General features: G+C 41.7%; 1 protein-coding gene and 1 pseudogene across 5 annotated transcripts; one reads left to right on the top strand and one right to left on the bottom strand.

Annotated features, from left to right (window-relative positions):
• Window positions 1-10,694: 10,694 nt before the first annotated feature.
• Window positions 10,695-18,263, bottom strand: LOC309666175 (GTPase IMAP family member 1-like). Of its 4 annotated transcripts, none has more exons than XM_082473370.1 (3): window positions 17,185-18,263; window positions 12,988-13,036; window positions 10,695-11,995 (listed from the first exon to the last, which is right to left on the bottom strand). In XM_082473370.1, exons 2-3 carry the CDS (start codon window positions 13,028-13,030, stop codon window positions 11,112-11,114), a joined length of 927 nt encoding a protein of 308 aa, XP_082329496.1. In that variant the 5' UTR covers window positions 13,031-13,036; window positions 17,185-18,263; the 3' UTR covers window positions 10,695-11,111. The 4 variants fall into 4 exon arrangements, with proteins under 4 accessions (XP_082329496.1, XP_082329493.1, XP_082329495.1 ...); XM_082473367.1 differs by having other exon boundaries at window positions 12,988-14,712; window positions 17,238-18,263; XM_082473369.1 differs by having other exon boundaries at window positions 17,238-18,263.
• On the top strand, window positions 15,279-27,036 carry LOC309665832 (thymidylate synthase pseudogene; annotated as a pseudogene). Its single transcript has 2 exons — window positions 15,279-15,342; window positions 22,448-27,036. The product of its transcript is annotated as a thymidylate synthase pseudogene (transcript).
• Window positions 27,037-27,874: the final 838 nt, after the last annotated feature.

The following is a 27,874-nucleotide window of genomic DNA, read 5'->3' as shown; positions in this document are numbered from 1 at the left end:
TAAAATACCTAAGAATAGGCAAAGACCTGTACTAATGAGGCAAAAGTCCTGTACTCAGAAAACTATAAGATACTGATGAAAGAAATCAAAGATGACACAAACAGATGGAGAGATATACCATGTTCTTGGATTGGAAGAATCGATATTGTGAAAATGACTATACTACCCAAAGCAATCTACAGATTCAATGCAATCCCTATCAAATTACCAAGGGCATTTTTCACAGAATTAGAACAAAAAACGTTTACAGTTTGTATGGAAACACAAAAGACCCCAAATAGCCAACACAATCTTGAGAAAGAAAAACAGAGCTGGAGGAGTCAGGCTCCCTGACTTCAGATTATACTACAAAGCTACAGTAATCAAGACAGTATGGTACTGGCACAAAAAAAGAAATATAGATCAATGGAACAGGATAGAAAGCCCAGGGATAAACCCACACACCTATGGTCAACTAATCTATGAAAAAGGAGGCAGGAATATACAACAGAGAAAAGACAGTCTCTTCAATAAGTGGTGCTGGGAAAACTGGACAGCTACATGTGAAAGAATGAAATTAGAACACTCCCTAACACCCCACTTGCTGCAACTAGAGAAAGCCCATGTGCAGCAATGAAGACCCAACAGAGCCAAAAATAAATATATAAAATAAATAAATTTGTTTTAAAAATCTATAAACAATAAATGCTGGAGAGGGTGTGGAGAAAAGGGAACCCTCTTACACTGTTGGTGGGAATGTAAATTGATACAGCCACTATGGAGAACAGTATGGAGTTTCCTTAAAAAACTAAATATAGATCTACCATATGACCCAGCAATCCCACTCCTGGGCATATTCTCAGAGAAAACCATAATTCAAAAAGATACATGCACCCCAATGTTCATTGCAGCACTATTTACAATAGTCAGGACATGGAAGCAACCTAAATGTCCATCAAAGATGAATGGATAAAGAGGATTTGGTACATATATACTATAGAATATTACTCAGCCATTAAAAGGAGCAAAATTATGACACTTGCAGAGAGGTGTAGAGACCTAGAGACTGTCATACAGACTGAAGTAAGTCAGAAAGAAAAACAAATATCATATAATATCACTTATATGTGGAATCTAGAAAAATGATACAGATGAACTTATCTGCAAATCAGAAATAGAGACACAGATGTAAAGAACAGACATGGATACCAGGGGGAAAGGGAGGTGGGATGAACCGGGAGATTGGGATTGACATATATACACTAATGTGTATAAAATAGGTAACTGATGAGAATCTACTGCATAACACAGGGAACTCTACTCAATGCTCTGTGTTGACCTAAATGGGAAGGAAGCCTAAAAAAAGAGGAGATACATGTATACGTATAGCTGATTCACTTTGCTGTACAGCAGTAACTAACACAACATTGTAAAGCAACTATACTCCAATAAAAACTAATTAAAAAAAAAGAACTTCCAGTATATGTGAAGTGATAGTGATATAACATTCTCTGAAGTTAGGATGTGAGAAGTTAAAGGTGCATTATTATAAATTGTGGAGCAACCATTAAGTAAATAAAATGAGGTATAGTTAATAAAGCAATAGCGGGAAAAAAAATGAAAATTTAAAAATTCACCAGAAAAGAAGCAATAGATGGGACAAATAGGAACAAATAGCAAGATGATGAATTTAAACACAACCATATCAATAATCATATCAGTTATAAATTATCTGAATTCTTCAAGTATATGATAGTTGGGATAAAAAAACAAGTCCTACCTGCATGCTGTCTAAAGGAAATCCAACCCTAAATATAAAGACACAGATAGGTTAAAGTAGAGGGTTGAAAAAGATATATCATGCATAGATTAAGCACATGAAACCTACAGTGGCTATAATATCAGACAACGTGGCTTCAGAACAATACCATTCTGTATCAGGGATAAAGGCGTACCCTTCATCATGGTAAATAGGTTAATTCATCAACAAGACACAATAATGCTGAGCGTGATGTTCCTCATAAGTAACTGAGCTTCAAAAAACTCCAGAGAACTTCAAAATTCAAGAAGTAAAAACTGACAGAAATAAATGGAAAAATAGACAAATCCACAGTTAGAGTTTGAGATTTCAACACTCCTTTATCAATAATGTTTATTATTTCCTTTTTTTCCTTAAGATTGAGCACAGACAAGGGAAGAGAAATTGTGTTTCATAATTCAGATTTCTTCCCATGAAACTCTGACTTGTGGTTTCGTTTCCCCATTTCCCATAATATTATCTTTCAGCGGGTGGGGTGGGGTTGAAGAGGTGCATGAAGGAACAGAAGGATGATGAATTCAAACACTTAGATTATGGTTCCAGATCCTGCACAGCGGGTGGCTTGGTATATGCCATCTAAGATTTCTGGGCCTCAGTTTCCTCTTTTTTCAAAAAAAGATAGGTTTCTCTCTTCTGCCTGAAAGTAAAGCCACATCCCCTGAGATCACTATGAGAAGACAGAGGTGGATGCTGTTCACGGTGCCTCAGAAATATGACCCGTGGTGTTTGCAGTGTTCTGTGAAGCCGATTCTTGGCATAGCCTAGATGTGTACCTCCGACCAGGCAGCTGCTCTCAGAATTTTCACCAACATTAGTTGCAGATGATGATGCCCATAGGGTTAGCTATGCTGTAAGTGGTGGGCAGAGGCTGGTGAGTAGAGACTGATTTTGCTCATTCTTGATCAAAGTCACCTGCACTCAAAGTAGAAAAGGAATCGGTGAGTGGTGGGGCCAGGAGACAGATGTAGGGTAGAGAAAATCTTATCCTCTCTTCTCTTTTTTTTTTTTTTTTTTTCACACACACACACTGTATTTTATTTTTACAAGAGATAGACTGACACCAAGCATTGTACATGGATGACCACAACAAAAGCAACAATGATTGCAATTACCAAACATGAAACACACTCATACTATGTCCTAATATTGACATTCAGTCCAGTAATCCTCCACTGTAACAGCTCCTTTACTTTGCAGTGAAAATTGATTTGTATATTCTTTGCCTCTGAGTCCTTGTGGGATTTTTTTTTTTTTTAAATTCAGACAGAAAGTCACAAAAATTATACTCATCCTCATCAGTTCACTCAGTCCCATGTAATTAATTGTTTTTTTTCATCTTGATCTTTTGTTAGCACTTTTATGAGTTCATCAGTTTTTCATCAGAGTTCTGAAAATGCTTATTCATTCAGTTCAGCAGTACAGTCAGTTACCAGAAACCTGTACTTGTCAGAGTCTTTTCCATGAATTTCTTGAAGATGAAACCCTTTTATAGGAACATATTTGCAAAATCATCAGAGTACACCCAGAACTGTCTGTAAATGACAAAAGACTTAAAAATGACCACGGTAAAAGATTTGATGAAAGTTCATAATAATGCAGTTGACAAGAAAATTAGTTATTTCTGAGATATACATTTTAAAGTAATAACTAGGATTGTTACTTATAACATTATACCAGAACATATAAGATTTTTAGAAATTTCATGTAATGTCTGAAACATTTATATTAACATATTTCCATACAAATAACCCAATGAAAGTTTAGTATTAGTTGTTTAGTTTGCTTTTTTATACTGCAGGTTCTTATTAGGCATCGATTTTATACACATCAGTGTATACATGCCAATCCCAATCGCCCAATTCAGCACACCACCATCCCCACCTCACCGCAGTTTTCCCCCCTTGGTGTCCATATGTCCATTCTCTACATCTGTGTCTCAACTTCTGCCCTGCAAACTGGCTCATCTGTACCATTTTTCTAGGTTCCACATACATGCATTAATATACAGTATTTGTTTTTCTCTTTCTGACTTACTTCACTCTGTATGACAGTCTCTAGATCCATCCACGTCTCAACAAATGACTCAATTTCGTTCCTTTTTATGGCTGAGTAATATTCCATTGTATATATGTACCACAGCTTCTTTATCCATTCGTCTGTTGATGGGCATTTAGGTTGCTTCCATGACCTGGCTATTGTAAATAGTGCTGCAATGAACATTCGGGTGCATGTGTCTTTTTGAATTACGGTTTTCTCTGGGTATATGCCCAGTAGTGGGATTGCTGGGTCATATGGTAATTCTATTTTTAGTTGTTTAAGGAACCTCCATATTGTTCTCCATAGTGGCTGTATCAATTTACATTCCCACCAACAGTGCAAGAGGGTTCCCTTTTCTCCACACCCTCTCCAGCATTTGTTGTTTGTAGATTTTCTGATGATGCCCATTCTAACAGGAGTGAGGTGATACCTCATTGTAGTTTTGATTTGCATTTCTCTAATAATTAGTGATGTTGAGCATCTTTTCATGTGCTTCGTGGCCGTCTGTATGTCTTCTTTGGAGAAATGTCTATTTAGGTCTTCTGCCCATTTTTGGATTGGGGTGTTTGTTTCTTTGATATTGAGCTGAATGAGCTGTTTATATATTTTGGAGATTAATCCTTTGTCCGTTGATTCGTTTGCAAATATTTTCTCCCATTCTGAGGGTTGTCTTTTCGTCTTGTTTATGGTTTCCTTTGCTGTGCAAAAGCTTTGAAGTTTCATTAGGTCCCACTTGTTTATTTTTGTTTTTATTTCCATTACTCTAGGAGGTGGATCAAAAAACATCTTGCTGTGATTTATGTCAAAGAGTGTTCTTCCTATGTTTTCCTCTAAGAGTTTTATAGTGTCCAGTCTTATATTTAGGTCTCTAATCCATTTTGAGTTTATTTTTGTGTATGGTGTTAGGGAGTATTCTAATTTCATTCTTTTACATGTAGCTGCCCAGTTTTCCCAGCACCACTTATTGAAGAGGCTGTCTTTTCTCCATTGTATATCTTTGCCTCCTTTGTCATAGATTAGTTGACCATAGGTGCGTGGGTTAATCTCTGGGCTTTCTATCTTGTTCCATTGATCTATGTTTCTGTTTTTGTGCCAGTACCATATTGTCTTGATTACTGTAGCTTTGTAGTATAGTCTGAAGTCAGGGAGTCTGATTCCTCCAGCTCCATTTTTTTGTCTCAAGACTGCTTTGGCTATTCGGGGTCTTTTGTGTCTCCATACAAATTTTAAGATGATTTGTTCTAGCTCCGTAAAAAATGCCATTGGTAATTTGATAGGGATTGCATTGAATTTGTAGATTGCTTTGGGTAGTATACTCATTTTCACAATGTTGATTCTTCCAATCCAAGAACATGGTATATCTCTCCATCTGTTGGTATCATCTTTAATTTCTTTCATCAGTGTCTTATAGTTTTCTGCATACAGGTCTTTTGTCTCCCTAGGTAGGTTTATTCCTAGGTATTTTATTCTTTTTGTTGCAATGGTAAATGGGAGTGTTTCCATAATTTCTCTTTCAGATTTTTCATCATTAGTGTATAGGAATGCAAGAGATTTCTGTGCATTAATTTTGTATCCTGAAACTTTACCATATTCATTAATTAGCTCTAGCAGTTCCTCTCTTCTCTTCAACAGCAAAGGAGATTGGCTTCAGCAACAGGTAGAAAAAAGGGGAGGGGCTTCCCTGGTGGCGCAGGGGTTGAGAATCTGCCTGCCAATGCAGGGGACACGGGTTCGAGCACTGGTCTGGGAGGATCCCACATGCCACGGAACAACTAGACCCGTGAGCCACAACTACTGAGCCTGCGCATCTGGAGCCTGTGCTCCGCAACAAGAGAGGCCGTGATAGTGAGAGGCCCGCGCACCGCGATGAAGAGTGGCCCCTGCTTGCCACAACTAGAGAAAGCCCTCGCACAGAAACGAAGACCCAACACAGCTATAAATAAATAAATTAATTAATTAATTAAAATAAGGTACTGCTTACTTTAAAAAAAAAAAGGAGGGGGGGAAATGGCCATTTACCCCTTACTTTCCCATCCTTCACTGACAGTGTCATGAGTGTTTTCCAAGCCCAGAAAAGTCCCTTTTCAGACTTAGAGTTTGATGTTGTAGGGCCATCAGCAAGGTCTTTTCTCAGGTTCTGATGATCCTTTAGGGAGTCATGATGCTGCTGATAGGGCAGTGAAGAAGACACTACTGTTATCGTTTTCTAGCTTGATTCCACTGTGGTCAGAGAACCACAGTGGTTTTAAGTTTGCTGGGTTTTGTTTTATAGCGCAGAATATGGTCTATCTTGGTGCACGTTCCATGTGCACTTGAAAAGAGTGCAGTAGAGTGTTCTCTAAATATCCGTTCGATCCTGTTGATTGATGGTGTCATTGAACTCTTCTATATCCTTGCTCATTTTCTATGTAGTTGTTCTATCAATTGTTGAGAGAGAGAGGAGTGGGAAGTCTCTAACGGTAATTCTGGATTTGTCTGTTTCTCCTTTCAGTTCTGTCAGTTTCTGCTTCACAAATTTTGCATCTCTATTTTTTGGGAGTACACATTTAGGATTGCTTTGTCTTCTTGGTGGATTGACATTTTTTAATCACTATATAATGTCTCTCTGTATCTAGTAATTTTCTTTGATCTAAATTCTATTTTATTTGATATTAATTTAGCCATTTCTTCTTTCCTCTGCATGATTAATATTTGCAGGATTTACCTTTTTCCATCCTTTTATTTTCAACCTGTTTCTACCATAATATTTGAAATGATTTTCTTGTAAGCAGTTGGATCATGTATTTTAATATACTCTGCCAATCTCTGCTTTTAATTGGTGTATTTAGAGCTCTTACACTTAATATAATTATTGAGGTGTTAGGGCATAAGTCTGCCATTTTACTTTGTTTTTTTTCCTTTGTTCTGTTTTTCATTTCTCTATTACCCCTGTTACATTCCTGTGGGTTACTCAATTTTTAGTATTCTATTTTGATTTATAGATAGTGTTTTTAAAATTTACCTTTCTGTATAACTTTTAAAATGGCTGTTTTAGGGATTGTAATATGTGTATATAACTTATCACCATCCACCAGTATTATTATTTTACCAGTTGGAGAGAAATATACAGATTTTACTTCCCCTTACATCCCTTTAACCTCCCCTGTTTACAATATAATTTTCTAAAATTTATTTCCTCTACATAAATTTAGAACCGCATAAGTCAGTGTTATAATATTTTCTTCAACCATTGAACATAATTTAGAAAACTCAAGAGGAGAAGGACAGTCTACTTACCCATATTTTTGCTACTTTCTTCCTTCCTGGTACTTTTATTCTTTCCTTTCTGTTTCAGAACTCCTGTTGGTCATTCTTTTAGAGTAGATATGCTGGAGGCAAATTCCCTTAAGTAACATTCCTTCATCTGAGAATGCCTTGATTGTCCTTTCATTCTTGAAGGATATTTTCTCTGGCTATAGAATTCTGGGTTGACAGCACTTTTTTTTTCAACACTTGAAAAATATTGTGTCCCTTCCTTCTGACCTCCATGATTTCTGATGAAAAGTCTGGAGGCAGAGCATGATGTGCCTCTCAAGAGTCTGCCACTTCTGTCTCCCTTGTCTAAAGAATAGCAGGATCTAGGCACCTCACTCCCTATCCAACTATGTATTTAGGTTTAGGGAATAAAAGTCTCCTGGTGTTTCTGAGTTTGTCCTTGCATATCAGCTACTTCATAATCACCCTTCGCTTGAATGTCACTCAGCTCTACAGTGAACCTCAGCTTGATTTGGTTTTGGTCAGCAGCTGACCTCCAGGATCAACGTCCTCCCTAGGTCATTACTGCTACCACCATGCCATCCTTGGAGGAAACTGACGTGAGCGCAGCCTGCATTCCCCTTCACTGCTCTGCTTCCCCACACCTATGTAAGATCTGACATTTCATCTCCCTGAATGGCAGCAACATGTAATTATTGTGTGTTGACCAAGGCTAACTAGAGAGAATCACAACATGGAAGACCTATTCGTTTCCCAGGACTGCTGTAATAAAATACCACAAACGAAGTGGCTTATAATTAACGGAAATTTATTCTCTCACTGTTCTGGAGGCCAGAAGTCCAAAATAAAGGTGTTGGCAGGGCCATGCTCCTTTTGAAGGCTGTAGAGGAAGATCCTTCATTGCCTCTTCTAGCTTCTAGTGACCCCAGGCAGCATTACTCCAACCTCTGCCTCTGTTTTCACATGACTGTCTTCCCGATGCATGTCCAATTTCCCTCTTCCAATAAGGATACCAGTTGTATGGATTAAGGCTCATCCTAATGGCCTTACCTTAACAATCAAATCTACAAAGATCTTATTTCCAAATAAGGTAAGATTCGTAGGGTTAGGGTTTCAACATCTTTTTGCCCCCAATTCAAGCCATAAGAGGGGAGAAAGGCTTAAAAAGTGAAGCTGAATATAAATATTAATAGAGTACAAGGAACTAAAACTAAAACCCTCTTAAGGACACTCTCATGAGCCCACTCTCGTTTCTGGACATTTCATCTAAATATTATCATATCTTTATGTGATCTTTTTCCTGGCTTCTTTCACTTAGCATAATGCTTTCAAGGCTCATTCACATTGTAGCATGTAACTGCACTCCATTCCTTTTTATGTACATTTGGGTTGTTTCCACTTTTTTTTTGACTATTATGAACAATGCTGCTTTACCAGTTATGTAGAATTTTTTGTATGAACATGTGTTGTCAATCTTCTTGGATATATACCTAGGAAGTGGAATTACTGTATCATATGGTAATCTATGTTTAACTTTTTGAGGAAGTGCCAAACTGTTTTCCACAGCAGCTGTGCCATTTTACATGCTCACCAGCAGTGTATAAGGGTTAAATTTATCCACATACTCATCGGTATTTGTTATTTTTTCTTTTTAAAAAAATTATAATCATCCCAGTGCGTATGAAGTGGTATCTTATTTGGTTTTGATTTATATTTCCCTAATGACTCATGATGTTCATCATCTTTTCATGTGTTAATTGGCCATTTGTGTGAAATTTGTTTTCAAATCTTTTGCCAATTTAAAAATTGGGTTGTCTTTTTATTATGGAATTGTAAGAGTTCGTTATATATATTATATTATATATTCTGGATATTAAATCTTTATCAGATATATGTTGGCAAATATTTTCTCCCATTCCGTGGGTTGTCTTTTCACTTTTTTGATAGTGTTCTCTGATGGAGAAAATGTTCTAAATTTTGATTAAATGTAATTTATCTGTTTTTCTTTGGTGCTTTTGGTGTCATATATTAGAAACTATTGCCTAATCCATGGTCATGGAGATTTACACTTGGGTTTAAGAGTTTTATAGTTTTAACTCTTACATTTAGGTCTTTGATCCATTTTGAGTTAATAGTTTTATATTGTGCAAGATAAGGATCAAAATTCATTAGTTTGCTTGTGAATATCCAGTTTTCCCAGCACTATATGGTGTTTTTATCCATTAATCTGTTTCAGATATTCTTCATGGCATTCTTTATCCTTTTGTGTATATCCTGCATATATACAGACAGCCCGCAACACACTGCCTGCAGATACACTCTCTTCCCCTGTGTGTACTGACTGACAGCCTTAGCGGGGTGTGGGTTGAACTAGGCGATTGCCTGCCCTCTGGGATCCCTGGCATGTTCCTCCCCATATGCCCATCAACTCAATCACAGTCACTTAGGAACTCCCTGGGCTTCATTCTTCCCCAAAGCAAGAGCAAGAATCAAATGTTTCTCATTATTTGGGTCATGGATTGAAACTTTCCGTTGCTCACACTGGGCACTTTGTCATTCTATTGTCATTCTTTTTCCACATTCATTTTCACCAGTGACCATCCCTTTTCTCAGTGGAGTGACAATGGCAGGATTTTTCTCTGTTTATTCATTCCAAGAGTATATTGAAAAGTGAACAAGACCAAAATCAAGATCCTCTATCAGGACCTCTGCTGAGATCTGCACACAACCCCTTAAACCAAAATGACCTTTCTGGCTGAGGAAATTTCAAGCCTCAGCATTTGGCACTGGTGTTCCTGTTAACGTTTGCAATGGTGTCCATGTAGAGGTTGTGGGCCCCGCTTTCCAGGATGTGCTCAGCTGTTGCAGATTATTTTCCCTTTTTACATGTCTCTTTAGTGATCTGAGGTCATCAGTAACCTGAGAATCTCTGGCTGTGAAGGCAATGGGCAGAGGATACTGTAGGGGAGAGATCTGGAATTTCATAGCTGTATCAGAGATGAGCTTGTGTTGGTGTGTGAAGACGGTGGTGTCGGGGACAAAGCAAGTGTGGGTGAAGAGAGAAGGAGGCACAGTTAGGACTGACCACACAGGCTAACCTGTCTCACTTACCTGCACCAGAGAGCTGATTCTGCCAGATACTCATGGGACAGAGATGACTCTCTACCCCACCATCATGTCACCAGTTCTCAGCCCACAAAGACCTGTTTGCCTTTTATTTTGAGATTCATATAAAAGAAAAATCACCAAACTGCTTAAAATTTTTAATTTATCTCTGAATTGAAAAATCATATCCTTGCTTACCCTGTGAGTGTGTAAGCCAGGGAGAAAACTCGTCCTTGGAAGGAGACTTTCTGCAGGACCTCAATGGCCCCTAGGGAATCAAGTCTCCAGTGATAGTCTCCTTGCACTTGCACAAGCATCTGCATTCAAGCTGCTGAGGTACAGAGGGGCAGGCGTGCACCAATGTCTTCTCTCCTTACGATCACACACCTGAGTGTGTGTGGGTGCAAGGTTTTTGTACGTGGCGTCAGGAATGAGAGAGTTGGATCTTTGCTCAGTGGGCATATAAAAAGGCAGATGAACAAACATCTACAAATATTGATTTCATTTAGCACAATGTGATTGTCCAGTACATTTATTTCTTTCATTCAGTTCAATTCAAGCAAATGAGTATGTACTCAGACTCTGCTCTGTGGTGGTTCTAACCTTGGTCCTGCCGGGAGTCCAGGGGGTGAGAGGGCAAAGGCTCCTCATCTGCTTTCAGGGGTGAAGACAGTTCAATGACAGGAGAGAGTCAAAGGCAGTCTGAGGTCAGTAGAAAATAGGCAAAACTAACTGTGGTTGTTTGGCTTTGGGAAAGGGGGAGCTCATAGGAAGGTTTCAGGTGGGAGATGGGACCTGGCAGGACTCTGAAATTGGTAGAATAGGCGAGGTGAGGGAGGAAAGGAGAGATGTGGGCACTGAAGGTGCAGAGCACCAAGGATGAAGGTAATTATCAGTGGACGGGTCAAAGTGTTATTTACAGTCTGTCAGGACTGATCTCACCAAAGGCGTCAGGCTGGTGCCTGGAGATCTGCATGTATAGCAGGACCAGGGCGCCCAGCAGGGTGCACACGCCCAGCTTACACCAGGTCCCCGGCGCCTTGGGCCACCGCCACAGCCAGGCCAGTGGCCAGCGCTCCCGCCGCCTCTGCGCGCAGACGGCCACTCGCTCCGCCACCCTGCGCAGCCTCTCCGCGGGGTCCGCGCCGCCCAGGGCCTGCGCCAGGCTGTACACGTCGTTGGTGTAGGCGGCGCCGCCGTGGTCCCTCACCAGCTCCTCCACCAGCCCCATCAGCGCCATCACCTGCGCCTCTCGCTTCCCGCTGGCGGCTCGGTTGTCGAAGGCGCAGAATCGGTCCCCGCACTCGGCCACCAGCTCCCTGAGCGCGCGGTTCCCGGTGTCGCGCACGTAATGCTGCAGCGAGCCCCCGGCCAGGTCCTCCTCGCGGGTGAAGACCACGATGGTGCGCGTCACGATGCCGTCCCCGAACAGCGCCTTCACCCCCCTCCAGGCCTGCTGGTCCTGGGCCGTGAAGCGGCCCAGCTGGGTCACCAGGAGCAGGGCGTGGGGCCCCGGCGCCGAGAGCAGGTAGCAGCGGCCTCTCTCCGTGCAGCCCGGGTCTGTCTGGGAGACTTCGGAGCTGAACAGGTCCGGGGTGTCAATGATTTCCACCACCCACTTGGCCCACCTGCAGCTGCCCGCGGCGCAGGTCCGGGTCACCGACGTCGCCCCGAGCCTGGAGAGGAAGCGCTTCTGGCCCAGGATGCTGTTTCCCGTGGCGCTCTTCCCAGTCCCTGACCTCCCAGCCAGGAGGAGCCGCAGCCTGGGCTCCTGCAGGGCAGACTCGTCGGCTTCTGCACCTGTGAGCACCAATGATGTGTAAGCTCCCGAACCTGAAAGCACCTATCCTGGTGCCCGGGTCCCCTGGACGCCTTTGGACAAAGGAGAACAGAGTGCTTCGACTTTTGCTTGTCGGACCAAACCTTTACTGAGTGCCCTGGTCGGAGATTTGTGAGCTCCGGGGGGATCTCTACCCGTCTATTTCTTCCCTCTTTGACGTCACCCGTGCACCTGTAGGTGCTCCAGCACCTGGTGAACGTTTCTGTAGAGGACACCCCTGTATAATACAGGCCATTACTTCGTGTGACATGACCTGTCATGCACACTGCGCAGAGCTGCTCCCTATTTGACAGCTTCAGTGGCCTCTGCCATACATTCCCAGATACGCTGCCACTGAAGATAGGCAGGAGGGGCCGTGGGCCTGGCCGTGAGGGCTGCCTGGTGTCCCACAGCCTGGGTGTGAATCACAGCCCAACCCCTGCCAGCCTTGTAACCCTGGGAAGCTGCTTAACCTAAGTGCTAAACCTCTTCTGCACAAATGGGATCAATAATGTAGCGCTGTCCTCATAGGGCTGCTGGGAGGATAAGATGAGACCATCTCTTCTTCCCTCCCTCTTGCCCTCCTCTTCCTCTCCTCTCTCTTAAACCTGCTGCCTAGTAAGATACCTGGTTAACCCTCCACCCTTGCTCCCTAACACCTTCTACCTGGTGGAGCACGTTCCCTCTAGTGCACAGTTGGATTCCCTCTACATCCCCTTCTGTGGCGATCAGAGGAGGTTTATTCATTTTACCTTGGGGATGGAGGTGCAGGTTAGTCAAAGAACTCAATATCTCACAGCAGGTCAGGGGCAGAGATCTAGGTCAAATGCCAGTCCCAGGGCTCTTTGCTGTTTCATCCCAGCATCGAGAAACCTCTGGGGCTTCTCCCTGTTCAGTGTTGAGATAGCCCGTCCCCCTTACTACCCGGAGCTCATACCTGGGGGCAAACACGCGTTGTGAGGCATGTTCTTACCATAGGCATTTTCTTCATCTCTTGCTGTCTTCTGTCCTCTCATGATTCCCTGAAAGTGTCCCCAACACAATTTATTTAGTCTTTCATTCGTTCACTCATTCATTCATTCATTCATAGGTAAAACTACCTACTATGTGTCAGGCAAAGTTCAAAATGCTGGTGACACCACAGTTAAAATGTCATAGTTCCTGCCCTCTCTGAGCATCAGAATTTAGGGAAGACAGTGGAAGAGCTTGGTCTGTGGTTGGGACGATACTGTGAGAACACTTGGTGAGCTTGTGCTGTCTTTTCAGGGCCTCGAAATGCACAGAGTGGAAGGGAGATGACAACACTTATTCTATGTCAATGAGTAAGCTTTTGATGTTCATTTTCCCAGGTAATTCTATGTCAGTGACGTAAGTTGTAGAAAATAAGTTTTCCCTGGAGATTCAGCAGCTGGGGGTGGGGTGGGGGGCTTTGGAAAACCCTGAGAACAAGAAAGTTTGCTCACTGACTTAGGACCTACCTTAGGGTTGTTGGCCTGGGAAACAAGAAGAAAATTGGAATTTTGTTTTTGGAAATCAGAAAACAGACATCTTTCCCAAGCTGCTCTGGAAAGCTCCTGACTCTGTGCTCAGAAAACCAAAAGATTTGGCTCGTCCTATTATGTCTAGGAGGTGGGATCCAGAAGGTGGAGGAAGGAGACCCTGAGCTCACCTGCCCCCATGAACACATCCAAGCTACAACTATGTATAGAGAAACTCTCCCTGAGAATGACCTGAAGACTAGCAAAATGGCTCTTCTACGATCAAGGCTGTAAAGAAAGAACCACATGGAGTCTGGTACAGGGGGAGGAGAAGCAATCTAGTTGGGACCTGAATCCCTAGTGGGGACCTGGCAGTGGAGGGGGCTATCCCAGGCTTGGGGATCCTCCCTGGGGAGTGGGGGGTTTGAGCCACATATTAGGCACTGCAGGCCTGGGCTTGACACTGGGTAGGTGAGCCCCCTTAGCTGGTTTGAAAATCAGTAGGGCTCGCTGGAGGGCTGTAAGACACTGAGACTCTGGTCTTGACGAGCACAGACATGCTTGCTCGCAGCCCCAGTGCAGAGGCAGTACACTGAAGACTGCCTGGTGCTCCGGCCAGCCTGCCGGGACTGCCCCAGAGCACCTCCCAGCCCTCTCCAGGCTCCCATTCAAGCCCCTACTGCTCCAGCACTGCCCCCAACAAAGGCCGAGGCCGCCATTGCCAGTGGGCATGTGTGCACCCGGGAAGGAGCAGAGAGGGCTCCGGAGTGCGGCTCCAACCCCTCTGGCTCTCTATCCTGCCTCTAACCAAGGGGTACACACTGCGGAAAAAGTAGAAGCAGCTCAGAAGTGCAGCCCCAAGCTCTCAGGCCCTGGCCATGCCCCCAACCAAGGTGAAGACTGTCATCACATCTGGGGGAAGCCCAACTCCCTTAGGACTCCTGCCCAGCCCCTTGGTCCTTGACTCCTCCCACAATAGGCTAACAACTAGCCCTGAGCCGAGGAGAAGCCCTGTCTGGCACCTGGCTCTGGCTCTAGCCCTCTGGCTCCAGCCTTGCTTCCCACCAAGGCGGTGGCCGCCAGCACACTGTGGGAGGAGAAGCAGTCCCCGCTCACTTCACGTCCAGCTCTCCCACCAAAGCCACTGGTGACAGGCACACTGCAAAGGGTAGCTCCCCACAAGGACATGCCTTTGAGACCTGGACAGGTAACCGTTTCACCTAATTTCATAGAGACAAACAGAGAAAGTCAAACAACATGAGAAAACAAAGGGATATGTTTTAAATGAAAGAACAAGATAAAACCCCAGGAAAAAAAACCCTAATGAAACAGAGATAATAATTTACCTGCTAAAGAGTCCAAAGCAATAGTAATAAAAATGCTAACTGAACTTGGGTAAACAACAGATGAACACAGTGGGAACTTCAGCAGAGAATTAGAAAATACAAAAACCAGTCAGAGCTGAAGAATACGATAACTGAAATGAAAACTTTGCTAGAAGGAATTAAGAGCCGATTAGGCGACGTAGAAGAGCACATAAGACAGACTAGTGGAAATCATCCAATCAGTACAGCAAAAACAAAAACACATTTACAAAAATGAGGCTAGTTTATGGGACCTCTGGGACAAAGTCAAGTGTGCTAACATTCACATGATAGAGGTCCCAGAAAGAGAAGAGAGAGAAAGGGGTAGAAAATGTATTTGGTGAAATTGTAATTGAAAACTTTCCTAACCTGAAAAGGGAAACAGATATCCAGGTACAGGAAGCACGGAGCACCCCGTCAGAATGGCTGCCACCAGAAAACAAGAAACAACCGGTGATGACGAGGATGTGGAGAAAGGGGACCCTGGTACACTGATAGCAGGAATGTCCATTGGTACAGCCACGGTGGAAAACAGTATGAAGGTTCCTCAAAAAATTAAAAATAGAACTACCATATGATCCAGCAATTCATTCCTGGGTATATACCCAAAGAAAATGAAAACACTAATTCGAAAAGATGTGTGCACGCCAATGTTCATAGCAGCATTATTCATAATAACCAAGATATGGAAGCAACCTAAGGGTCCATCAACAGATGGATGAAGAAGATGTCATATATATACAGATAGATAGATAGATATAATGGAATATTACTCATAAAAAAAGGATAAAAAAGAATGAAATCTTTCCATCTGCAACAACACAGATGGACCTGGAGGGTATTATGCTTAGTGAAATAAGTCAGACAGAGAAAGACAAATGCTGTATGTTTCCACTTATATGTGGAATTTTAAAAATAAAGCAAACAGACGAATGTAACAAAACAGAAACAGACTCACTAATACAGAGAATAAACTAGTGGTTACCAGTGGGGAGAGGGGCGGGGGAAGGGGCAAGATGGGGAAGGGGATTAAGAGGTACAAACTACTAGGTATGAAATAACTAAGATACACCACTGTAACGCACAGCACAGGGAATATAGTTAATTAATATTTTATATTAACTGTATATGGAGCATAATCTATAAAAATGTAGAATCACTATGTTGTATACCGAAAGTAATATAATATTGTAAGCCAGTTATACTTCAGTAAAAAATAAGTAAATAAATAAGTCTAAATATGATCTGTGTGCTGGAGAGACGGGGATACTCCCCTCTAACTCCTGGTGTCCTTGCCCTCAAACCTGAGGCTTTTTGAAGTAAAATACCCACTCAAACATTATTTAATACAATTAAACATTCTGTGGTCAAGTTTGCCTGATCACACGAGCGCCTGAACACGAGAGCACAGTCTCTCCTCCGTCTACTCCAGCCTCATTTCCACCTAATCCCCTCCCCAGTCAGCCCCTCCACAGACAGCAGATTTCAGGGCCTTTGCCAACCCACCTCGTGCGTTCATTCCTAGGACCATTCATCCCACCACACATTTCTGCCGGAGTCCTGTCCTCTGCTTCAACGTCCATTTCAAATTCTACCTCTTCATGTCGCCCACCTGGTTCCTACAGGTAACTGTGTTCTCCCCTTACTGACACCAACAACGAAGCAAAAGCAAAGGGAGAGGTTGGCTGAATAACCTGTCTCTGGCCAAAGGACTCAGATGGCAGGTTTGCCTAGAACTCAAGCCAAAGCTGTCGGTGTTTCTGCAGTAACTCTTCTGCCGCTGCCTCCCGTTACACCCCGCCCAAAGCTTTCTGTAAAGTTTACCCCAGGGGTAAATCACATAATGTGATTCGTTATTTTGTGTCTAGAAATCAACAAACTCCCTTAATTGACACCGGAGCAGTCCACAGAGCCGAGTTTGGGGTGGGTAGCAGATGTTCAAGTGATCATGTAGAGCAAGGGGTGAGGACCAAGTTCATAACCTTAGCTGTCGCTTGCACTGTTGTGGATAGTGCTAAGGAGAGTGGAGGTTTTTAGGAGGGGTCAGCTCAGATATATACAGAATTTTCACTTTGTAACTTGTTCTGAGGTTGGCTTCCCTTATATGTCCCCAGGAGTATCTTTTGCATTTGCTGCATATGCATTTGGGGAGTGTTCATTGCCTTCTGCAGTAGTCCTAGCAAATACCTTTCTTATTTGTTAATAAGGGAGTAGGGAAGGAGAGAGAATTTAGCCCCAAAGAAGAGTGTGTGCACTCCAGAGCGGGAGAAGATGCTTAGCGGTTCTTCTGAACTTACTGTATTTGACACTCAGAGCATCCTTACAAACCTCGGCACGTGGAGTTACCGTCTCTAGAGCCTGCTCTCCTTTCTCGTACTCACTAGAATGCAGCCGCTCACTCAGCCAGCTTCGCCCAGGCAGAGCTCTTTCTGATCCCCACAGGTCCTCTTCCGGGCTGGCTCCTTTTCCCTTGTGCTCACCGTTCCTGCAGAACTGGTCACAGGCTCTAACGCTGGCTCCAAGAAGCTCCTGACCTACCAACCTGCCCTTGGACTGTGGGTGCAGTGGGCCGTTTCCTCCCCACACATGGAGGAAGTCTCTGTGCCTCTCAGACCTCAGAGCTCAGGAAGCTCAGGGAGGGAGGGCCCAGTGGTGATGACTTAAAGAGACAGAAACATTGGCCAGTGAGGTGGTGGGTATGCAATGTTGTCACTGCGAATCCCACCCCCTGCTTTGGGCTATGGTACTGTTTTCCAGAGGTTCCTGTGACACCAGCATCTTGTCCCTGGCAGGGTCTATAACCTCAGTGGGGAAGAGCATTTTAGGTTTCTGAAGCCTCGTTTTGTTTCTGACCTTTGACCAACAATCTTATCTCCAGTTGTCTTTTGTTTTTAGGCATTTTTTTTTTTCACACACACACACTGTATTTTATTTTTACAAGAGATAAATAGACTGACACCAAGCATTGTACATGGATGACCACAACAAAAGCAACAATGATTGCAATTACCAAACATGAAACACACTCATACTATGTCATAATATTGACATTCAGTCCAGTAATCCTCCACTGTAACAGCTCCTTTACTTTGCAGTGAAAATTGATTTGTATATTCTTTGCCTCTGAGTCCTTGTGGGATTTTTTTTTTTTAATTTCAGACAGAAAGTCACAAAAATTATACTCATCCTCATCAGTTCACTCAGTCCCATGTAATTAATTGTTTTTTTTCATCTTGATCTTTTGTTAGCACTTTTATGAGTTCATCAGTTTTTCATCAGAGTTCTGAAAATGCTTATTCATTCAGTTCAGCAGTACAGTCAGTTACCAGAAACCTGTACTTGTCAGAGTCTTTTCCATGAATTTCTTGAAGATGAAACCCTTTTATAGGAACATATTTGCAAAATCATCAGAGTACACCCAGAACCAAGGGCTAATGGGCTGGGGTCTGATGTTCATCCATTCTTGCCAGCTCTTTAGTGAAGAACCCAACTCCCACTGAACTCCACCTGGTCTCCCCCCAACTCTGCCCCCTGCCCATATCCTCCAGCTTTATTGAGATATAATTGACATATAACATTGTATGTGTTTAAAGTGCATGATGTATTGATTTGATACACTTTTATATTTCAAAATGATTACTGCGATAACATTAGCTAACACCTGCATCACAACACATAATTACCATTTCTTTTTGGTGGTGAGAACATTTAAGATCTACTCGCTTAGCAATTCTCAAGTAGATAATACAGAATTATACTATAATCACTGTGCTGTGCATTGGATCCCCAGACCTACTCATCTTCTACGTGGAAGTTTGTACTCTTTGACCAACATCTCCCCATTTCTCCCATTTCCCAGCCCCTGGTAATCACGATTCTACTCTCAATTTCTATGAATTTGGCTTTTTAAAATTCCACATAAAAAAGTGATATCATACAGTATTTGTCATTCTCTGACTGCTTGGGCTATTTGAAATATTTTGTGTTTCCATACAAATTTTAGGATTGATTTTTCTGTTTCTGAAAAACACCATTGGAATTTTGATAGGAACTGCATTGAATCTGTAGATACCTTTGGGTAGTATGGACATTTTAACAATATTAATTCTTTCAATCCATGAGCATGGAATACATTTTCATTTATTTGTGTCTTTTAATTTCTTTTATCAGTGTCATAATTTTCATGTACAGGTCTTTGACCTCCTTTCTTAAATTTATTCCTAGGTGTTTTATTCTTTCTGATGCTATTGTAAATGGGATTATTTTCTTAATTTATCTTTCTGATAAATCATGATTAGTGTTTAGAAATGCAACTGATTTTTGTATATGATTTTGTATCCCACAACTTCATTGAATTTGCCTATTACTTATCACATTTTTTGAGTGGAGTCTTTAAAATTTTCTATATATAAGATCATGTCATCTGAAAATAGAGACAATTTTACTTCTTCCTTTCTGATGTAGATGTCTTTTATTTCTTTCTCTTGCCTAATTGCTCTGCAGGGGACTTCCAGTACCATATTGAATAGATGTGGTGAGAGTGGGCATTCTTGTATTTTTCCTGATCTTATAGGAAAAGCTTCTAGCTTTTCACTGTTGATTATGATAGCTCTGGGCTTATTGTATATGACCTTTATTATTAGAGGTTTGTTACCTTTGTATCCAGTTTGCTGAGAGATTTTATCATGAAAAGATGTTGAATTTTGTCAAATGCTTTTTCTGTATCTATTGAGATGATCATATGGGGGTTTTTTTGGGTTTTTTTTTTAAACATCTTTATTGGAGTATAATTGCTTTACAATGGTGTGTTAGTTTCTGCTTTATAACAAAGTGAATCAGTTATACATATACATATGTCCCCATATCTCTTCCCTCTTGCGTCTCCCTCCCTCCCACCCTCCCTATCCCACCCCTCTAGGTGGTCACAAAGCACCTAGCTGATCTCCCTATGCTATGCGGCTGCTTCCCACTAGCTATCTATTTTACGTTTGGTAGTGTATATATGTCCATGCCACTCTCTCACTTTGTCACAGCTTACCCTTCCCCCTCCCCATATCCTCAAGTCCATTCTCTAGTAGGTCTGTGTCTTTATTCCCGTCTTGCCCCTAGGTTCTTCATGACCTTTTTTTTTTTTTTCTTAGATTCCATATATATGTGTTAGCATACTGTATTTGTTTTTCTCTTTCTGACTTACTTCACTCTGTATGACCAACTCTAGGTCCCTCCACCTCACTACAAATAACTCAATTTCGTTTCTTTTTATGACTGAGTAATATTCCATTGTATATATGTGCCACATCTTCTTTATCCATTCATCTGTTGATGGGCACTAGGTTGCTTCCATGTCCTGGCTATTGTAAATAGAGCTGCAATGAACATTTTGGTACATGACTCTTTTTGAATTATGGTTTTCTCAGGGTATATGCCCAGTAGTGGGATTGCTGGGTCGTATGGTAGTTCTATTTTTAGTTTTTTAAGGAACCTCCATACTGTTCTCCATAGTGGCTGTATCAATTTACATTCCCACCAACAGTGCAAGAGGGTTCCCTTTTCTCCACACCCTCTCCAGCATTTATTGTTTCTAGATTTTTTGATGATGGCCATTCTGACCGGTGTGAGATGATATCTCATTGTAGTTTTGATTTGCATTTCTCTAATGATTAGTGATGTTGAGCATTCTTTCATGTGTTTGTTGGCAATCTGTATATCTTCTTTGGAGAAATGTTTATTTAGGTCTTCTGCCCATTTTTGGATTGGGTTGTTTGTTTTTTTGACATTGAGCTGCATGAGCTGCTTGTAAATTTTGGAGGTTAATCCTTTTTCAGTTGCTTCATTTGCAAATATTTTCTCCCATTCTGAGGGTTGTTTTTTGGTTTTGTTTATGGTTTCCTTTGCTGTGCAAAAGCTTTTAAGTTTCATTAGGTCCCATTTGTTTATTTTTGTTTTTATTTCCATTTCTCTAGGAGGTGGGTCAAAAAGGATCTTTCTGTGATTTATGTCATAGAGTGTTCTGCCTATGTTTTCCTCTAAGAGTTTTATAGTGTCTGGCCTTACATTTAGGTCTTTAATCCATTTTGAGTTTATTTTTTGTGTATGGTGTTAGGGAGTGTTCTAATTTCATACTTTTACATGTACCTGTCCAGTTTTCCCAGCACCACTTATTGAAGAGGCTGTCTTTTCTCCACTGTATATTCTTGCCTCCTTTATCAAAGATAAGGTGACCATATGTGCGTGGGTTTATCCCTGGGCTTTCTATCCTGTTCCAATCATATGGTTTTTATTCTCCATTTTGTTAATGTGGTGTGTCACATTGATTGATTTGTGGATGTTGAACCATCTTTGCATCCCTCTTCACCTCGTTTTTGAACAGTGTCTTTTCTTACCTAATTGCTCTAGTTAGAACCTCTGGTACCAAGTTGAAATGAAGTGACAAGAGCAGATATCCTTGTCTTATATCTAATCTTAGCAGGAAAGCTTTCAGTGTCCCATTATTAAGTACGGTACTAGCTGTAGAATTTTCACAGATGTCTTTTACAAGGTTGTCGAATTTTCTTTCTCTTCATAGTTTGTTGAGTGCTTTTACTATGAACCTGTGTTCAATTTTCTCAAATGCTTTTTCTAAATCTACTGAAATGATCATTTTTTCCTTATACTATTGATATGGCTTACTACATTAATTGATCTTAAACCAATATTGAATTTCTGGGATAAATTCCACTTGTTCATGGTGTACACGCGTTTTTATATATTGCTGGATTCTCTTTGCTTGTATTTTGTTGGGATTTTTGCATCTATATTCATAAGACATATTGGTATATAGTTTCTTTTACTGTGATGTCTTTTTCCGGTTTGATATCAGTATAATACTGGCATCATGGAGTGAGTTGAGAAGTGTTCGTCCTCTTCTATTTTTTTGGAAGAGATTGTGAAGAATTGGTATTAATTCTTCCTAGATGTTTGGTAGAGTTAATCAGTAAAGCCATTTGGGCCTGGGTGTTTTGTTTGTTTGTTTTAAATTTATTTATTTATTTATTTACTTACTTACTTACTTATTTACTTTTTGGCTGTGTTGGGTCTTCGTTTCTGTGCGACGGCTTTCTCTAGTTGCGGCGAGCGGGGGCCACTCTTCATTGCGGTGCACGGGCCTCTCACTGTCGCGGCCTCTCTTGTTGTGGAGCACAGGCTCCAGACATGCAGGCTCAGTAGTTGTGGCTCACGGGCTCAGTTGCTCCGCGGCATGTGGGATCTTCCCAGACCAGGGCTCGAACCCGTGTCCCCTGCATTGGCAGGCAGATTCTCAACCACTGCGCCACCAGGGAAGCCCTGTTTGTTTGTTTTTTGTAGTAATATTTTTTATTAGTAATTGAATCTCTTTATGTGTTATAGGTCTATTCAGGCTTTCTATTTCTTCTTGATTCAGTTGTGATAGCTTATGAATTTGTCCATTTATCTAAGTTACCTAATCTGGGGGGCATAAAATTGTTCATAATATTTCCTTGTAATTGTTTTATTTCTGTAAGCTCAGTACCAGTGTTTCCTCTTTCATTCAGGATGTTAGTAATTTAATTTTCCTCCATATTTTTTTGGCCAGACTACCTAGAGATTTGTCAATTTGTTGATCTTTTCAAAGAAGCAAGTTTTGGAGTCCTGTGCCAGCTGAAGTCCCGTCCCAGCTGCCGCGCCCGTTGCCGCGCTACGCCCGCCGCCGGCTCCGAGCTGCCGCGCCTGACGTCGCCGCCCGCCGCGCAGGAGCAGGGCGCCGAGTCGCGGCCGCCGCCGCCGCACGGGGAGCTGCAGTACTTGGGGCAGATCGAGCACATCCTCCGCTGCGGCTTTCGGAAGGATGACCGCACGGGCACCGGCACCCTGTCGGTGTTCGGCATGCAGGCGCGCTACAGCCTGAGAGATGAATTTCCTCTGCTGACAACCAAACGTGTTTTCTGCAAGCGTGTTTTGGAGGAGTTGCTGTGGTTTATCAAGGGATCCACAAACGCTAAGGAGCTGTCTTCCAAGGGAGTGAAAATCTGGGATGCCAATGGGTCCCGAGACTTCTTGGACAGCCTGGGATTCTCCACCAGAGCAGAAGGGGATTTAGGCCCAGTTTATGGCTTTCAGTGGAGGCATTTTGGGGCCGAATACAAAGATATGGATTCAGATAATTCAGATCAAGGAGTAGATCAACTGCAAAAAGTGATTGACACAATCAAAACCAACCCTGACGACAGAAGAATCATCCTGTGTGCTTGGAATCCAAAAGATCTCCCTCTCATGGCCCTACCCCCGTGCCACGCCCTTTGCCAGTTCTACGTGGTGAACGGTGAGCTGCCCTGCCAGCTGTACCAGAGGTCAGGAGACATGGGCCTGGGTGTGCCCTTCAACATCGCCAGCTACGCCCTGCTACATGATCGCACACATCACGGGCCTGAAGCCAGGTGACTTTGTACACACTTTGGGAGATGCACACATTTACCTGAATCACATTGAGCCGCTGAAAATTCAGCTTCAGTGAGAACCAAGGCCTTTCCCCAAGCTCAGAATCCTTCGAAAAGTTGAGAAAATTGATGACTTCAAGGCTGAAGACTTTCAGATTGAAGGCTACAATCCTCACCCGACTATTAAAATGGAAATGGCTGTTTAGAGTGCTTTTGAAGGAGTTGTTTGAAGGATATTTACACCTAGGTGAAAGTTCATTTTGCTCTAAAGGAGAAGGAACTAGGTCAAAACCTGTTGGTGATCTATCAATCAGTTATTCATTAACTTTTAAGGATGTTGCCACTGGCAAATAGAACTGTGCTGGTTCTCTTAGTAATAAAAAGACCTGGAGTTAGGGTAACTCACTGAGGATGTATGTAAATGTAGAGATTGTGAATAAAGACAGGAAAGAGAAAATTTATATACTCTTAATTCAAACTTCATAATGTTTTTATGAAAATGATCAGTGAATTTCAAGAATTATGTATAACTATTGCCCCAAATTAGAGCAAGCTGGATAACACCACCAGTCATGATAATGCCTAGTGTGGTTATGAACATATAAAGTTATATTTGTTTTATAAAAAAAAAAAAAAAAAAGAATCAAGTTTTGGTTTTGTTGATTTTCTATATTGTTTTATATTGTTTTTATATTCTCTAGTTCATTAATTTCCACTCTAACTTTTATTATATCCCTCTTCTGGCTGCTTTACATTTAGTTTGTTCTTAATTTCTTACTGCTTTATTATGAAATATTAGATTATTGTTTTGAGATCTTCTTTGTTTAATGTAGGTATTTCCAACTATAAAATTTCCTCTAAGCATTGTTTTAGCTCTGTAAATTTTGCTATGTTGTCTCTTCATTTTCATTCATCTCAAAGTATTTATAATGTCCCATTTGATTTTTTCTTTGCCTCATTGGTTATTTAAGATAGTGTTGTTTAATATCCACATATTACTGAATTTCTCAATTTTTTTATTGATTTCTAATTTTACTCCATTTTGGTTGGAGAAAACACTATGTATGATTTAAAGCCTCTTAAATTTATTGAGGCTTGTTTTATGGCCTTGTAAATGATCTATTTAGGAGAATATTCCTTGTGCACTTGAAAAGAATGTGTGTTCTGCTGTGGCTGGGTGGAGTATCTTGTGTTAGATCTAGTTGATTTATAGTGTTGGCCATATCTTCTATTTCTTTCTTGACTTTCTGATTAGTTGATCTATGCATTATTCTTAGTCAGGTATTGGACTCTACAGCTATTACTGTTGAATAGTCTATTTTGCCTTGATTGCTGTCATTTTCTGCTTCATGTGTTTCAGGGTTCAGTTGCTAAGTTCATATGTTTATAATTGTTATATTTTCAAATTCATCGATTCTTTCTACTGTCAGTTCAAATCTGTCATTAAGCCCTTGTGGTAAATTTTAAAATTTCAGTCCTACTTTTGAACTTCAGAATTTCTATTTTGTTCTTTTATAAAAAATAATTTCTCTTTATTGACATTCTCTATTTGATGAGATATTGTCATCATAGCTTCCTTTATTTCTGTAAGTGTGATTCCTTCAGCTCTTTAAATATATGTATAATTGCTGCTTTGAAGCTCTGTCTTCAAATCGAACATCTGGGCCCTCTCACAGGCAATTCTTGTTGCCTGACTTTTTCCAGTACATGGATCATACTTTTCTGTTTCTTTGTATGTCTTGTAGTTTTTGTTAAAAAACTGGGCATTTTAGGTAATATAGTGTAGCAACTCTGGATATTGATTCACCTCCTGCTTTTCTGGGGCTTGATTTGCTGTTGTTCCCTATTTGTTTAGTGACTCAGCTAGACTCTTCTGGTGAAGACTATTTCCCCTGCAGTGTGGAATCTCTGATGTTGCTCCTCAGAGGGTACAGACTTTGGCATTCACACAGTCACCTGGGATGAAAAGTTTTGGCAGTGCTCTCTCTGAATGTCTGTTTCCCTAATCTCTTTGCTAATCTGTGTGTCTCTGTTGGTATTACACCCAGCTGTTAGGCTTACTAACTGCCATTTGATTGCACTCTAGTTTTTGACGAGGTTCATGAGCATAAATTGCTCCACAGTCTGGTCTAATTAAATTTGGTTTCCTTTGCAGGGGTAGTTTTCATGGCCAGTTTTTCAGGTTTTCTCTGGCCCTAGAAGGACTCTTCTTACCTGTCTATTTTTCTGGTTCTTGCTGGTAAAAATGTTGGCCTATGGTTTCTCTTATGACTCTCACAGTGTTACCAGTCTCCTTTAAATTGCTTACCATTAAAATCTTTATCGTTTTCAAAACTACCCTTTTACTTGAACTTCCTACACTCTATTTCAAATAATTGCTTCCTTTGGGGAGGGCTTTAGAGTTTTCTGTTATTATGAACTTCTTTTCATCCTGAACAAAATCTTTGAGCCACAGCTCCAAACCCAGAGCAGGGGATGGTAGCCTCTGGACTTCTCAACTTGCCTCTCCTAGCATGAAACCTCTATCTTAAGAGGGAGCTGGAGTGTGGGCAGTTGTGGCCTGTCATGCTTAGGGTAGAGTGTCTGCCCTATGAATAGAGGAGCAATAGGGTACTGCTGGCTGCACTCACCAGAACTTTAGTCTCTGCAGCTCAGTGTTGGAGGGGATGGGAAATGTGGCCAGCCTGGCCCTGTTGGTACTGTACTATATTCTTGCTGGGTAGCTGAGGGGAGAGGGGGCCCCATCGTCTTGGCTACCCCTGCCTAGAATGGAGTTTCCTTCAAGCTGAGCAGAGGATGGGTTGGGAATGGAAAAAGTGGGTCATGGCTCAAGCACGACTCTCACTGTTCTTACTCAGATTCAGTAGACTTTTTTAAAATAAATGTCTATTCACTTGTTATATGATCTTAGGACAACGTCTAGAGACTTTGCTTTCTTTAAAAAGAATTTCCACTGGTTATGGTTTTTCACCAGTAAAAAGCTTGCAGGGCTTCCCAGAATGCTTTCTGGAGTTGGACACCTTGTCATTAGTTTAAATTAAACTTTGGCCACGTTGCTAGCTCCCCTCTTCTTCCTTCCTGCTGAGTGCATGGGTTTTGTAGAGTTTAGTTTCCCCTTCTTGTTGTTCTTTATTGTAGTTGAATGAAATATAGCTAACAGGGTCCTAAGTGGCAGCTGCCATTGTCTTCCAGATTGCTATTTTATCTGGAATCCTTGGTTTTCCACTAAAGGCAAACATGTTATACTGACAGAGGATAAGAAAAATGTTAGTGTCTCCTTATATTTCCAAATAGTCACGTGCGGCCTCTCAAAGCTTAGAAATGAGTCATTTAAGTACCATTTTCAAGTTATATTTTTTTCATGATAAGCAACAGTCAAAAGCAATGAGGCTGCTCAGCTGTTTATTAGCTACTTAGGCTTTGAGAACTTCATTGCCAGGATTTTGAAAGATAGCAACCTCCATACACACCTATTCCAGTTTAGAGCAGAGCTTATTTTGTTTCGTTCATGTTGAAGTCAAAAGTGCTGACTGCTGGACCTGCTTTCAATGAGGCCCTGCTGTGGGTTTGGAGACTCACAGGAAAACCATTTCACTTCATCCTCAGGCCAGGGCAGCCTGAGGAGGGGTCTGAAAAGGATCCTAAGGAGAGTTCAGTGCAATTTGCATGGTGAGATTTCTCCTTGGCCTAGCCTTTCTCCTCTCATCCCTTCTGAACACTTCAGCAGGTACCAAGAGGGGGACCTGGACCCCGTAACCTAGCCTTCCTAGCCTATGCTATGACCACAATTTCAAGTGATGGATAAGACAGAGTAGTGAGGAGGCGCAAGCAGGAAATGGCTGCAGCTGAGGCAGGATGTGGGTTTTTCTCTGCACAAGTGAATGTACAATAGAACATCCTCTTGCCCACTTCTTGAAAATCTAGGGGTTTATGGGAAACAAAAAGAAGTTTCTGCTGTGATATGCTGAGGTGTACATTGCAGTTGTTCCTTTACCCCTTGTTAAAGTTTTATTTATAGCACCCATCATTAGTAAGAAAGCACTGAAGAACATTGTCTTTACAAGAGGATTGAAGTGAAGCAACAAAAGCAGTCAAATTGAAACCAAAAGGAAGAAAGGAAAATCATAGCAGAAATTATGCAAACCAAATTACAAACCGCAGAAAGAAAGCAAGTTATTGAATGCTATCGGGTGACTATGGCAGCCTCTAAATTCTTTCCCAGTTCTTGTTCTCTTAATCGGGCTCTTCCACCATTAGGATCATGGAATGGCTAAGAATCCAGGGGATTTCTAAGCAGAAACTGTGGGCTTTGGAGGTGTGGGACTAAGAAATCTAGGTAGGCAAAGAAGAAAGGGAACTGTGGGTTTCCTGAGAGAAATAGAAAACTGTGGGTGAAAAACCCATTTCCTTGCTGACTGCTTTTTTGGCTGTTGGAGCCAAGCGGTAAATAAAGCTGATATATGTAACTGTCTTTAACCATCCATTGCTCTGATGAACCTCGGAACTCAAGAACACTGGGAGGCGAGGGCCGGTACTCATATTGGTCCCTCACCCCAAAGCCCTGAAGCCAAGAGCCTCAGGAATGT

Source organism: Balaenoptera physalus (assembly GCF_965194825.1).
Source record: "Balaenoptera physalus genome assembly, chromosome: 8".
NCBI lineage: Eukaryota > Metazoa > Chordata > Mammalia > Artiodactyla > Balaenopteridae > Balaenoptera > Balaenoptera physalus.
Note: the sequence above shows the minus strand (reverse complement) of the source record. Positions and strands in the feature narration are given on the sequence as shown.